The sequence below is a fragment of the Chiloscyllium plagiosum genome, unplaced genomic scaffold, assembly GCF_037043375.1.
Source record: "Chiloscyllium plagiosum isolate Xiang-an unplaced genomic scaffold, Cpla_swu_hap1 HiC_scaffold_10, whole genome shotgun sequence".
Lineage (NCBI taxonomy): Eukaryota > Metazoa > Chordata > Chondrichthyes > Orectolobiformes > Hemiscylliidae > Chiloscyllium > Chiloscyllium plagiosum.
In genome coordinates, this window is record NW_028270148.1 from 10,435,137 (window position 1) to 10,450,419 (window position 15,283).

General features: G+C 44.3%; 1 protein-coding gene across 1 annotated transcript in view; it reads right to left on the minus strand.

The window, feature by feature from the left end:
• The window catches only part of cd109 (CD109 molecule), a 142,426-nt gene that overhangs the window by 98,130 nt on the left and 29,013 nt on the right, over nt 1-15,283 (minus strand). Inside the window, exons 9-13 of the mRNA XM_087991108.1 lie at nt 14,769-14,970; nt 4,373-4,482; nt 2,934-3,188; nt 853-954; nt 709-771 (exon numbers count right to left, since the gene is read on the minus strand). Coding sequence (XP_087847234.1) covers nt 709-771; nt 853-954; nt 2,934-3,188; nt 4,373-4,482; nt 14,769-14,970 — 732 coding nt within the window. The remainder of the gene's footprint in view (nt 1-708; nt 772-852; nt 955-2,933; nt 3,189-4,372; nt 4,483-14,768; nt 14,971-15,283) is intronic.

Sequence of the window (15,283 nt, forward strand, 5' to 3'; positions counted from 1 at the left end):
GAAGTCTGTTACAGAGACCCTAGGCCCTGTTACAGAGACCCAATAGCCTGTTACAGAGACCCCGGGAATGTAACAGTGACCCTGAGGCCTGTTGCACCAGTAAAATCCTTTTCCTTGCAGTTTTTTATATAGATGTGACAATAAATCTAAATCTACTATGTGGAACAAAAACAGAAGTTGCTGGAGTAACTGAGCAGGTACGGCAGCATCTGTGGAAAAAGAAACACAAAGAATGTTTTGGATTCTTCAGCCTACCCATTATCGCCAGTTCTTTGCCGTCATTATCATTTATTCCTCTGTCCTGTCTTACTATCAAAAATGCCATTGTCTGTCTGCCTACCGCTTTCATCTCTCTCTCTCTCTCTTTCTCTCTCTGTCTCCACCTATCTGCTTCACTCCCATCCCAACCATAATCCAATCTTCACTATAAACACCACGTTTTCATAGTTGCTCTCAGCTCTGATGAAGAGTCACCGGACCCGAAACATTCACTCTGTTTTTCTCTCTCTCCACAGTTGCAGCCAGACCTGCTGGTTTGGTTATTGATCTGATTCACCCTGCACCAGTTGGCTGTTAACTGAGTGACTGTCACCTATTGCTGTTTGGTGTTGCCAGCCTGTGTTGGCAAATGCAGTGCACTGAAACGTACAACACTGTGCTGCATAAATGAACCTTTCCTTTTAAATTATAAGTCACGGAATAAGATACCTGATACGTCGTCTCATTCAATAACTCTGAGCTTTCAATAGAGACTTGGAATGGCAGCCCCACCTAGAGGTAAACACAGCTCGTTAATGCACTTTAAAATCAAGATGTGGAGAATAATGGGGTGAATTTCTCTCTGATCATTACCTTGAGAACAGGACTCTGAGTTTGAAGTTGGATAACTGGTCTCCTGTAAAACCAGTTATTAGTGCTCACTGAAATATGTTCCACAGTTTTCACAAATTGCATCTGTTGGGAATTTTAGCAACAAAGTGAGTATCCCCTGCATTTATCCACATGCCCCAGCTGTTTCTACAATCCCCAAATTCATCTAATGCTGCTTTATTCTCAACTGACATAAATTCATGGACTGACATATGTGAGGAATATTACACTTGACGATAATTAAAATACTGGGTATGGTCAGCATTGTTTACCCATTTGACCCCACGTTGTCAAGTCATTTCAGAGGGCAATTACAAGCAATTACATTGTTACATGTCTGAAGGCACTGGTCAGCCAGGCCAGATAGGAACAGGTCATTAGTGAACTAGGTTAATTTTGACTGAGAATTTAATTTATTAACTGAATTTAAATCCAGTCCCTGTGAGGCTGAGTATAAGTGAGTGAGAATGTGTGACCCTATTTAAGAGTGTATGTGAACACGTGAACACGTGAGTGTGTGTATGAGTGTGAGTGAAAGAATGAGTGCATGTTAGGGAGAATGTGTATGAGTGAACAATAGTGTATGAATGAGTGTGTGTTTGATAGTGTATGTGAATATGAGTGTGTGTGTGAGTCTGTATGAGTGTGAGTGAAAGGATGAGTGTGTGTTTATGAGAATTTGAATGAGTGAGCGAGACTGTGAATGTGTGAATGGGAACTTGTGCATGTAAAAATAAATATCAAATTGAGCAACTGTGGATAAGAAAATATTGAGCATATCATCCTTTATTTGAACTGGTTGGTTTTTGCCCAAATTGAGTTGTTCCTTTGACACTGATTGACCTGTAGTGTTGATGTGTGTATATATCAACACATGCACACTGCAGTTTATTCCCACTCATCCTAACCTACGGACTTACCAGAACATTCCCACCCACTGCCACCATGCTCCCCCCCTCAATGCTGTCATGGATTTACCACCAGATCTCAGCATTCCCAACAGAGCAGAATACCCGCCAGCACGCAACATCACTCCCATCGGTCCAGCAGCACCAGCCCTCCCAGAGCCCATGTCAAACTGGAATGGGAAAAGAGTGAGAGTGAGTGAGAGAGAAGCGATATGAGTTAGTGAAACTGAGTATGAGTGAGAGTGAGGGTGAGTGAAAGATAAAAGTGTAAGCAAATGAGAACGTGTGTGTGTGTAAGTGAGAGTGTGTGTGAGAGTGTGTGAGTTATATATGCAAATGAGTTGGAGTATGTGTAAATGAGAGTGTGTGAGTGAATGTGTGTGACAGTGAGTGTGAGCGAGTGTGAATGAGTGAGAGAGAGTAAGAGTGTGAATGAATGAGTGAAATTGTGTAAACAAGTTTGATTGTAAGTGATGGCATGTTTATGTGTGAGTGAGTAAGTGTATGCGAGAGGGAGCCACTGTGTGTCAATGACTGTGACTTTGATAATGAGTCATAGTGAGAGTTTGTGATTCTGTGTATGTGTGCACGTGTGCATGTGCATGCATCTGCATGTTTGTATATGTAGTTGTGCATGTGTGCTTGTGTGTGTTTTCATGCACGTGTATGTGTGTGTGTATGCTTGTATGTGTGCATTGTGTCCGTGTTGTGTGTCAGTGCATGCATATGTGTGTGTCAGTGTGTGTATGTGTGTGTCTTGTGCGTGAGTCTGTGTGTTGTGTGTGTGTTGAATGCGTGTCCACATGCTTATATGTTAGTTGTGTGTGTGCATGGCTGTGTGTGTGCGTCTGTGTTTGTGTGTGTGTGTGTGCGTGCGTGCATGTGTGTGTGTGGTGTGGTGTGAGAGTGTGGGTGTGAATGTGAATTGTGAGTGAGTGTGTGTGTGAGTTATGTGGTGTGTGTATGAGTTATGTGGTGTGTGTACGAGTTATGTGGTGTGTGTTGCGTGTGCGTGTGTTGAATATGTGTGTGCGAGCATATATGTTTGCAGTGTGTGTATATGTTATATGGTAAGTGAGTGTGTGTGTGTGTGTGTGTTCTGTGGTGAGTGTGTGTGTGTGTGCAGGAGATGGCTTAAGAGGGTCCAGATTCTACCTGTATCCATAAGTTCACAGTGTTTGGCAACAATGGAAACTGAAGCGTAACCAATCCGCTCTCTGGAACAGTGACATTGATGATGCGTTTGGATGTCTCCCATAAATCCCTGGCGATATCAACACGTTCCAATGGGTTGCTGGTGAGTGTTGAATTTACAGCTGGGTGTCTTTGGGTCTCTGATACTTGGACAATGAGAATGTTTGCTCTATCTTGCAGTGTCAGTTTCCTGTGATCGACACGTGTCACATGCACCTTGAAATTAACAAGAGAAGCGTTCAGTCGCTCAATGGTCACAAAAATGCAGCAACACCGTTGACATGACCAGAATGCTCAGATTCACTGAAGGGAAATACTTAGTGAAGCTAACAGTCCTGGCAATGAATCTTTTTGTGAATTAAATACCAAAAGCGAGTTAAAAGTAAATCTTATGTCCTCAATGAGATAAGGACATAAAACCATGACAAAGAGGAACAGGATGAGGCCATTCAGCCCCTCGAGTCTGCTCCAAAATTCAATAGGATCATGGCTGATCCAACATTCCTCACATTTATTTTCCTGCATTTTCCCCATATCCCTTGGCTCCCCTTCGCTCCCACCGATACTCTCATGGGGTCATAGGTTTCTACCAGAACCCAGCACCCATAACCTGGCAGAACCCATTCCCCTCCCCAACCACCACACTTAGCGGTTCAGCAGGAGATGGTTAATCAAGGCTGCTTTCTCAAATGAGGATAAAGATAGAATAATAGAATCCCTAAGGTGTAGAAGCAGGCCATTCAACCCATCAAGTCCACACTGCCCCTCCTCAGAGAGCATCCTACCCAGACACACACCCTACCCTCTCCTATTCCTATAACCTTGCGTTTCCCATGGCTAATCCACCCAGTCTGCAAATCCCTTGGACATTATGGGCAATTTAGCACAGCCATTCCATCTGACCCATACAGCTTTGGACAGCAGGAAGAAACCATTGAGCCACTATGCAGCCCCCTGGTAAATAGGCATGAATTGTATTTGCTCTTTGTGGGATCTTGCTGTGTACAGAACAGCCAAAAAAGGATTGCACATCAGCAGTGATGGGGCAGCAAAGGTGGATAAACTGCTTGAAGTGCATTTGGACATCCAGGGGACACAATAATGCCCTTGATACAGTCCAACTGCTGCCATCTCAGAGTATGTAGGATTGGATTATAATACATGCTGGACTAACGAACAAAGACAAGTTCAGTTCCTTTCTCAAAGGTGATGGTGGCACTGATCCAAAGAGAATTTAAAAGATCCTGGTGGACTGGAGACTTGTCATTGTGTGTTAATGTGAATTGACTATCCGCACCCATTGCCTCACCCCAGCCTACCTCCCAACCACCTCCCGGCTCTCACCCAGGCTTGGTCACAATCGGACCTCTGAGGATAGATCTGTCTCGATGAGTACTTACCCTGGCTGTGAAGTTGAGTGGAGGCTTTAGTATTTTCTGATAGCTGAGAGTCTGCAGCTGGTATTTCGTGAAAGAAACAGTGACATTTACGTCTGTGGATTGAGTCACTCCTGCAGTCACAAAACAGAAGTTTTAATCACGACCGTGCACTCAGTCAATCTGGTGAAATTATTCCATTTAGTATGTATTTAATAACTAGCCCTATTCCAACATGGGACAGGTACAAACCCAGGTTCACAAACTGAGTTGTATGTGCACTTCAAACCACAAGGGACAATTTCAGAATCAAATCCACCCATTTACGTTGATAATGAGAACATGTTCTACTATATACCTGAGCCTGATTTAGCGTCATAGAGATGTACAGCACGGAAACAGAGCTTTCGGTCCAACTCATCCATGCCAACCAGATATCCCAACCTAATCTAGTCCCATTTGCTAGCACTTGGCCCATATCCCTCTAAACTCTTCCTAATATCCCCATCCAGATGCCTTTTAAATAATGTCATTGTACCAGCCCCACCCCACCCCACCCCACCCCCACTCTCTCTGGTAGCCCATTCCACACATGCACATTCCCGCCCTCTCCCCCCCATCTCCAGCATCAAAACATTATCCCTTAGGTCCCTTTTACATCTTTCCCCTCTCACCTTAAACTTAAGCCCTCTAGTATTGCACTCCCCTGCTCTGGAGTAAGGATGCTGGCTATTTACCCGATCCATGCCCCTCATGATTGTACAAACCTCCATAAGGTTACAAACCCCTCAGCCTCTGACACTCCTGGGAAAACAGCCCCAGCCTATTTGGGCAGTTCTAGACTATAACCCCATATGTGGTCATTTATTTGACGGATAGTTCTCGGGGATATTCTGTGTCCAAATTGGTTGTCTGATTTTACTATGTTGTAAAAGATAACTAATACAGGGAAGATTTTTTTTTTTGTCATTGAGTCATAGAGCATTACATCATGAAAATAGAGCCCTTGGCCCATTGTGTCTGAGTTGGTCTTCATGGAATCAAACAGTACTGGCCTTCAACCCATCAAGTCTGACTCGTTTAAGAACATACTACTATCTACACTCACCTTTATTTTCCAGCACTTGGCCCATAGTCTTGAATGCTAGGACATTTCAAGTACTCATCCAAGTATTCTTTAATGGTTGTGACGTTTCCCTCCCTTTAGTGCACTCCAGACCCTCAGTATCCTCAGGGTGACAAAACGTTTCCTCTCTACATCTCTTGACTCTCCCCTTCTTACTGACAAGTATCTATCCACTGTAATTCCATTTCCCAACATGTGGCCCATCATGTTGGCTTAGAACATAGAACAATACAGCACAGAACAGGCCCTTCGGCCCACGATGTTGTGCCGAACATTTGTCCTAGCTTAAGCACCTATCCATGTACCTATCCAATTGCCGCTTAAAGGTCACCAATGATTCTGACTTTGCCACTCCCACAGGCAACGCATTCCATGTCCCCACCACTCTCTGTGTAATGAACCTACCCCTGATATCCCCCCTATATCTTCCACCCTTCAGCTTAAATTTATGTCCCCTTGTAACACACTGTTGTACCCGGGGAAAAAGTCTCTGAATGTCTACTCTATCTATTCCCCTGATCATCTTATAAACCTCTATCAAGTCACCCCTCATCCTTCTCCGTTCCAATGAGAAAAGACCTAGCACTCTCAACCTATCCTCGTACGACCCATTCTCCATTCCAGGCAACATCCTGGTAAATCTGCTCTGCACCCTCTCCAAAGCTTCCACATCTTTCCTAAAGTGAGGCAACCAGAACTCACACAGTACTCCAAATGTGGCCTTACCAACGTCCTGTACAGCTGCAACATCACCTCACGACTCTTGAATTCAATCCCTCTGCTAATGAACGCTAATACACCATAGGCCTCCTTACAAGCTCTATCCAGCTGAGTGGCAACTTTCAAAGATCTATGAACATAGACCCCAAGATCCCTCTGCTCCTCCACCTTACTAAGAACCCTACCGTTAACCCTGTATTCCCCATTCTTATTTGTCCTTCCAAAATGGACAATCTCACACTTGACAGGGTTGAGCTCCATCTGCCACTCCTCAGCCCAGCTCTGCATCATATCTAAGTCCCTTTGCAGCTGACAACAGCCCTCCTCACTATCCACAACTCCACCAATCTTCGTATCGTCTGCAAATTTACTGACCCACCCTTCGACTCCCTCTTCCAAGTCATTAATAAAAATTACAAACAGCAGAGGACCCAGAACTGATCCCTGCGGAACTCCACTTGTAACTGGGCTCCAGGCTGAATATTTGCCATCTACCACCACTCTCTGACTTCGACCGGTTAGCCAGTTCTCTATCCAACTGGCCAACTTCCTGCTATCCCATGCCTCCTGACTTTCCGCATAAGCCTACCATGGGGAACCTTATCAAATGCCTTACTAAAATCCATGTACACTACATCCACTGATCTACCCTCATCCACATGCTTGGTCACCTCCTCAAAGAATTCAATAAGACTTGTAAGGCAAGACCTACCCCTCACAAATCCGTGCTGGCTGTCCCTAATCAAGCAGTGTCATTCCAGATACTCATAAATCCTATCCCTCAGTACCCTTTCCATTACTTTGCCTACCACCGAAGTAAGATTAACTGGCCTGTAATTCCCAGGGTTATCCCTATTCCCTTTTTTGAACAGGGGCACAACATTCGCCACTCTCCAGTCCCCTGGTACCACCCCCGTTGACAGTGAAGATGAAAAGATCATTGCCAACGGTACTGCAATTTCCTCTCTTGCTTCCCACATAATCCTAGGATATATCCCGTCATCCCGGGGCACTTATCTATCCTCAAGTTTTTCAAAACGCCCAACACATCTTCCTTCCTAACAAGTATCTCCTCTAGCTTACCAGTCCGTTTCATACTCTCCTCTTCAACAATACGGTCCCTCTCATCTGTAAATACTAAAGAAAAGTACTCATTCAAGACCTCTCCTATCTTTTCTGACTCAATACACAGTCTCCCACTATTGTCCTTGATCGGACCTACCCTCGTTCTCGTCATTCTCATGTTTCTCACATACGCATAAAAGGCCTTGGGGTTATCCTTGATCCTACCCGCCAAAGGTTTTTCATGCCCTCTCTTAGCTCTCCTAATCCCTTTCTTCAGGTCCCTTCTGGCTATCCTGTATCCCTCCAACGCTCTGTCTGAACCTTGTTTCCTCAACCTTATGTAAGCCTCCTTCTTCCTCCTTACAAGACATTCAACCTCCCTCGTCAACCAAGGTTCCCTCACACGACCATCTCTTTCCTGCCTGACAGGTACATACATATCAAGGACACGTCGTATCTGTTCCTTGAAAAAGTTCCACATTTCAATGACATTCTTCCCTGACAGCCTATGCTCCCAATTTATGCTCCTCAGATCCTGTCTTGCAGCATCGTATTTACCCTTCCCCCAACTGTAAAACCTACCCTGTTGCACGCACCTTTCTCTCCATAACCAAGGTGAAAGTCACAGAATTGTGGTCAACATCACCAAAATGCTCACCCACTAACAAGCCCATCACTTGTCCCGGTTCGTTACCAAGTACCAAATCCAATATGGCCTCCCCTCTGGTCGGACAATCTACATACTGAGTTAGAAAAGCTTCCTGGACACACTGCACAAACACCGCCCCGTCCAATCTACTTGATCTAAACTTACAAGACATTCAACCTCCCTTGTCAACCAAGGTTCCCTCACACGACCATCTCTTTCCAAGCATTCAAGCATTTCAAGAATTCATCTCAAAACTTGTAATAAGATTTCCTTATTCCTATATTCTCTGCCTGGCTAATGAAGGCAAGCATTCCATGTCTACCCTGTCTACCTGTGCTGATGCCTTCAGGAATCTATGGATTTATACACAAAAGGCCCTTTGTTCCTCAGTACTGCTAGGGACCTACCAATCATTGTGTATATCCTTCCTTTATTAAACCTTCCAAAATGTATCACCTCACATTTATCAGGATTGAATTCCACCTGTCATTGCTCTTCCCAATTTGCCAGTGGATCACTATCAGACTGCAGCCAGAGACCATCCATCTCACTATCACCAATTTTTCATCTGCAAATTTCTTACTAATCAAACTTCTCTACATTCACACTCAAATCATTAATGTAAGTAACAAACAGCAAGGGTCCCAGCACCGATCCCTGTGGTATACCACTGGTCACAGGCTTCCAATCACATAAACATCCCTCCACCATCACCCTTTGCCTCCTGTTTGGAAGCCAATTTTGGATCCAGTTTGCCAACTTGCCTTGGATCCCCTGGGCTCTTACCTTGCGGACCAGCCTTCCATGTGGGATGAAGTCAAAGCCCTTACTGAAGCCCAAGGAAACCACATTAACTGCACCAACCACATCAGTAAATTTGGTCACCTTTGTAAAAAAAACTCAATTAAATTGGTCAGACAAGATCTTCCTTTAAGAAATCCGTGCTGACAATTCCTGATCAATCCCTGCAGTCCCAAGTATGGATTAAGTTTGTCCTTCAGACTTGTTTCCAATAATTTCCCTATCACTGGTGTCAGACTAACTGGTCTGTAATTACCTGGCCTAAACCAGCTGAGACAAAGGAAACACATTAATAATCCTCTAGTCATTTGGCATTTCCCCTGTAGCCAGCAAAGTATTAAATATCTCCATCAGGGCCCCAGTAATTTCCTCCCTGCCTCCCAAAGCAGCCTGGGATACATCTCATTGGGCCCTGGCAATGTATCTACCTTTATGACCACTAAAACATCTAATCTCTCCTCCCTATCAATCTTACCATGGTCTAGAACCTCCCCATCCCAAATGAAATCCCCAGCTACAATGCCTTTCTCCTCTATAAATGAAGTTGAGAAATATTCATTTAAGACTCACCCACATCCACCTACTACACGCACAAGTTGCCCTATTGGTCTCTAATAGGCCCCACCCGTTCTCTGGTAATCCTCTTATTTTTAAGATACTTATGAAAAGCTTTGAGGGTTTCCTTAATCCTATCTGCCACAGATATTTTGTGTCCCCTCTTTGCCCTCCTAATTTCCTTTTTAAGCAATCCCTTACACTCTGTATGGTTTTGAAGGTCCTCCCTGTTCTTAATTCATTGAGTCAGATATATGCTTCATCCTTTTTCTTTACCAGACTCTCGATATCCCTTGACATCCAGGATTTCCAAGGACTTGCTTCCCTTGCCCTTCCCTCACAGAGGAACAAGCCGGCCCTGAATTCTCACTGCTACTTTTAAAAGACTCCCACTTACCTGCATGTTTTTCAGCTGATCGACTACTTACAGTGTGGAAACAGGCCATTCGGCCCAACAAGTCCACACCGACCTGCCGAAGACCCATTCCCCTACATTTACCCCTTCACCTAACTCTACGGGCAATTTAGCATGGTCAATTCACCTAACCTGCACATCTTTGGACTGTGGGAGGAAACCAGGGCACCTGGAGGAAACCCACACAGACACAGGAAGAATGTGCAAACTCCACACAGACCGTTGCCTGAGGCGGGAATTGAACCCAGGTCTCTGGCGCTGTGAGGTAGCAGTGCTAACCACTGTGTCACCCAGTAACTAACCCCAGTCTATGTTTGCCAGATCCTGTCTTATGACATTGAAATCAGCCTCCCCCCAAATTTAAACACTTCTGAATTATAGTTATCCCTTTCCATAATGGCTTTGAAACTTACAGAGTTATGATCACTATTTCCAAAATGCTTACCCACTGAAATTTCAACCACTTGATCATCTTCATTCCCTAGGATTATGTCTAGTATTGCTCCATCCATAGTAGACAACCTATGCACATGCACAAAAGGCCCTCCTAGACATATTTTAAAAATTCCATCCTGTCTAATTCTTTCATACTGAGATGATCCCAGTTTATATTAGCAAAGTTAAAATCCCCTACAACTATAATTCTGTTTCTCTCACACCTCTTCGTGATTTGCCGACATATCCACTTCTCTATCGCCCTGTGATTGCTGGGAAGCCTGTACCATAAACCCAGCAAAGTATTCACCCCTTTTTTATTTCTCAGGTTTACCAAGAGCGCCTCGTTTGAAGACCCAGTGAGAAGATCCTTCCTCATGATGTGGAGGTGCCAGTGTTGGACTGGGGTGGACAAAGTTAAAAATCACACAACACCGGGTTATAGTCCGACAGGTTTATTTGGAAGCGCTAGCGCTGCTCCTTCATCAGGTGATTGTGAAGCAGGACAATATAACTTCTGCGTCTTATGGCTATGCTCTACAACCACCTGATGAAGGAGCAGCGCTAGTGCTTTCAAAAAAACCTGTTGGATGAGAACATGGTGTTGTGTGATTTTAATCTCATTACTGCAGCGATGGCCTCCTTTATCAACAATGCAGCACCCCCACCTCTCTTACATTAAAGGTTTGTGAGCATTCTCTTCACATTCCTATTTAATCCTGGAAACCTACTGTTTATTTTCTTCCTCCTGGATCTTCTATGCATTGTATTCTTAATATGATTATTGTCTCTCAAGTCAGATCTTAATATTGGACTTGTCTAGTTAGAAGTGGGATCATAACATGAATGCTCCATGCTAATCATATTTGAGTATCTGAGAGGAGAATGGTTACGGAGTAGATAAGATCAGTAATATTTCTTAAGGATCATAACCCAAAATTCAATTTTTCATCTAATATAGATGAACTCTGAGATCAATGAAATCAAGAATGATCCTTTGGGCATTGCAGAATCCAATGTTCTTATTGGTTACTCAGGTAGGAAGTCAGCTGACAATCTTAGATGCCAAGGGACATCCGATTAAAAACAGCCTCAGGAGATAAGTGATTGCAACGAGGTCAGCCAGGTCGATCGCATAGAATATGAGTTCCTGATTTGGGCTAGTAATCTGGTCCAATTAGAGAGTCCTGGCTGTCAGCTAAGAAAGGGAGTATTAGCCAGAAGGGCATGGGCCGGGCTGACTTTGAGTGGCCTGAAGGTGAGAGGGGCGGGCCGTTTGTTGGTTTATCAGGGCGTCCAGGTAGCATGCACTGTTTTATTGTTTGTTTGATCAGACTCTGTGTTTGTGTCTACTGTTTCCTCTTCAGTGAGTTCATAGAGTCATAGAGATGTACAGCATGGAAACAGACCATTCGGTCCAACTCGTCCATGCCGACCAGATATCCCAAACCAATCTAGTCCCACCTGTCAGCACCTGGCCCATATCCCTCCAAACCCTTCCTATTCATATACCCATCCAAAAATGCCTCTTAAATGTTGCAATTGTACCAGCCTCCACCACATCCTCTGCCAGCTCATTCCATACACGTACCACCCTCTGTGTGAGAAAGTTGCCCCTTAGGTCTCTTTTACATCTTTTCCCTCTCACCCTAAACCTATGCCCTCTAGTTCTGGACTCCCCGACCCCAGGGAAAAGACTTTGCCTATTTACCCTATCCATGCCCCTCATACTTTTGTAAACCTTTATAAGGTCACCCCTCAGCCTCCGACGCTCCAGGGAAAACAGCCCCAGCCTGTTCAGCCTCTCCCTATAGCTCAAATCCTCCAACCCTGGCAACATCCTTGTAAATCTTTTCTGAACCCTTTTAAGTTTCACAAAATCTTTCCAATAGGAAGGAGACCAGAATTGCATGCAATATTCCAACAGTGGTCTAACCAATGTCCTGTACAGCTGCAACATGACCTCCCAACTCCTGTACTCAATGCTCTGACCAATAAAAGAAAGCATACTAAACACTTTCTTCACTATCCTATCTACCTGCGACTCCACTTTCAAGGAGCTATGAACCTGCACTCCAAGGTCTCTTTGTTCAGCAACACTCCCTAGGACCTTACCATTAAGTGTATAAGTCCTGCTAAGATTTGCTTTCCCAAAATGCAGCACTTAGCATTTACCTGAATTAAACTCCATCTGCCACTTCTCAGCCCATTGGCCCATCTGGTCAAGATCCGGTTGTAATCTGAGGTAACTCTCTTCGCTGTTCACAATGCCTCCAATTTTGGTGTCATCTGCAAACTTACTAACTATACTCTTATACTCACATCCAAATCATTTATGTAAGTGACAGAAAGTCGAGGACCCAGCACCGATCCTTGTGGCACTCCACTGGTCACAGGCCTCCAGTCTGAAAAACAACCACCATCCTCTGTCCTCTACCTTTGAGCCAGTTCTGTATCCAAATGGCTAGTTCTCCCTGTATTCTATGAGATCTAACCTTGTTAATCAGTCTCCCATGGGGAACCTTGTCGAACGCCTTACTGAAGTCCATATAGATCACATCTACCACTCTGCCCTCATCAATCCTCTTTGTTACTTCTTCAAAAAACTCAATCACATTTGTGAGACATGATTTTCCACGTACAAAGCCATGTTGATGATCCCTAATTAGTCCTTGCTTTTCCAAATACATGTACATCCTGTCCCTCAGGATTCTATAGTTCCCTGGCTTGTTCTTACCACCCTTCTTAAACAGTGGCACCACGTTTGCCAACCTCCAATCTTCCGACACCTCACCTGTGACTATCGATGATACAAATATCTCAGCAAGAGGCCCAACAATCACTTCCCCAGCTTCCCACAGAGTTCTCGGGTACACCTGATCAGGTCCTGGGGATTTATCCACCTTTACCCATTTCAAGACATCCAGCACTTCCTCCTCTGGAATTTTGACATTTTGCAAGATGTCACCATCTATTTCCCGACAGTCTATATCTTCCATATCCTTTTCCACAGTAAATACTGATGCAAAATATTCATTTAGTATCTCCCCCATTTTGTTTGGCTCCACACAAAGGCCGCTTTCCTGATCTTTGAGGGGTTAAAATCCTCGGATGCTGCCTGAACAGAGGTGCTCTTCCAGCACCACTAATCCAGAAAATGATCTTTGAGGGGCCCTATTCTCTCCCTAGTTACCCTTTTGTCCTTAATGTATTTGTAAAAACCCTCTGGACTTTCCTTAATTCTATTTGCCAAAGCTATCTCACGACCCCTTTTTGCCCTCCTGATTTCCCTCTTAAGTATACTCCTACTGCCTTTATACTCTTCTAAGGATTCACTCGATCTATCCTGTCTATATCTTACATATGCTTCCTTCATTTTCTTAACCAAACCCTCAATTTCTTTAGTCATCCAGCATTCCCTATACTTACCAGCCTTTCCTTTCACCCTGACAGAAATATACTTTCTCTGGATTCACGTTATCTCATTTCTGAAGGCTTCTCATTTTCCAGCCATCCCTTTACTCCCAAAATGAGCTTTCGAAAGTTCTTGCCTCACACTGTCAAAATTGGCCTTTCTCCAATTTAGAACTTCAACTTTTAGATTTGGTCTCTCATTTTCCATCACTATTTTAAATCTAATAGAATTATGGTCGCTGACCCCAAAGTGCACTCCCACTGACACCTCAGTCACCTGCCCTGCCTTATTTCCTAAGAGTAGGTCAAGGTTTGCACCTTCCCTGGTAGGAGCCAGTGACCATAATTCTACTAGATTTAAAATAGTGATGGAAAGATGGGATTTGGGGTTCTTCCTCATTTCCCTGCTAACTGGCTGTACGGTGGGGTTTGGGGTTTGCCCACATTTCCCTGCTAACCGGCTGTACGGTGGGGTTTGGGGTTTGACCTCATTTCCCTGCTAACTGGCTGTACGGTGGGGTTTGGGGTTTGACCTCATTTCCCTGCTAACTGGCTGTACGGTGGAGTTTGGGGTTTGACCACATTTCCCAGCTAACTGGCTGTATGGTGGGGTTTGGGGTTTGACCACATTTCCCTGCTAACTGGCTGTACAGTGGGGTTTGGGGTTTGACCACATTTCTCTGCTAACTGGCTGTACGGTGGAGTTTGGGGTTTGACCACATTTCCCTGCTAACTGGCTGTATGGTGGGGTTTGGGGTTTGACCTCATTTCCCTGCTAACTGGCTGTACGGTGGGGTTTGGGGTTTGACCACATTTCCCTGCTAACTGGCTGTATGGTGGGGTTTGGGGTTTGACCACATTTCCCTGCTAACTGGCTGTATGGTGGGGTTTGGGGTTTGACCACATTTCCCTGCTAACTGGCTGTACGGTGAGGTTTGGGGTTTCCCCTTGCCACACCTTTCTCCTGTAACATACTGTTTCTGGTAAACTGCTGTTTATTGTTCACTTTTTTTTCTCTATTTTGTACAGTTTGATAAAATAAAAAGAAAATCAAAAGAAAAAGTGTGTTAGAGGTTCTGTTCACTCTGAGAGCCGGCTCGGAGGAAGCTGGATCAGTGTCAAGGACTCTCCACATGTAGATAAAGTGTGATTTAGTGATGGGATACCGGTCTCTGTGGAGTTATTTCGAGAAAGTTTCAGAGGCTGTGCACGGTAACCACACTTTGTGATTTGGCCTTACCCGTCTGTGATTCTGTCACTGCAGCTTTGATTGTCAGTGGGAAATTGTGGCCCTTGTAATAACGCAGCGAATTCTCTATCAGTGATAGGAGCGACTGGTTTGCAGGGAATGCACCCTCTCCTTCCTGAAACATTCCATACATCTTCAGAAAGATTTCCTGAAGTTCAGCAGCAGCAAAACTGAAATGGACAGTCCCATTTGTCTGCAAAACGAGATAAAGAGGGAGTTACTATTCACTGAAATAGACTGAAGGATCAACATGCTGTCATTGACTTGGTCACACTGTGATGAAATTATGCATTTTAGTCTCTACAGTGTCATGGTGTGGATTTTGTCTTTTATTAAAAAATTGTTCATGAAACATGGACATCACTGACTGGGGCAGCATTTATTACCTTTGAGAAGATGGTGGTGAACTGCCATCTTGAAATGCTGCAGTCCATGTGCCATGGTTTGACTCATAATGCCCTGGGGAAGGGAATTCCAGGATTTTGACCTCAAGAATAGATACATTT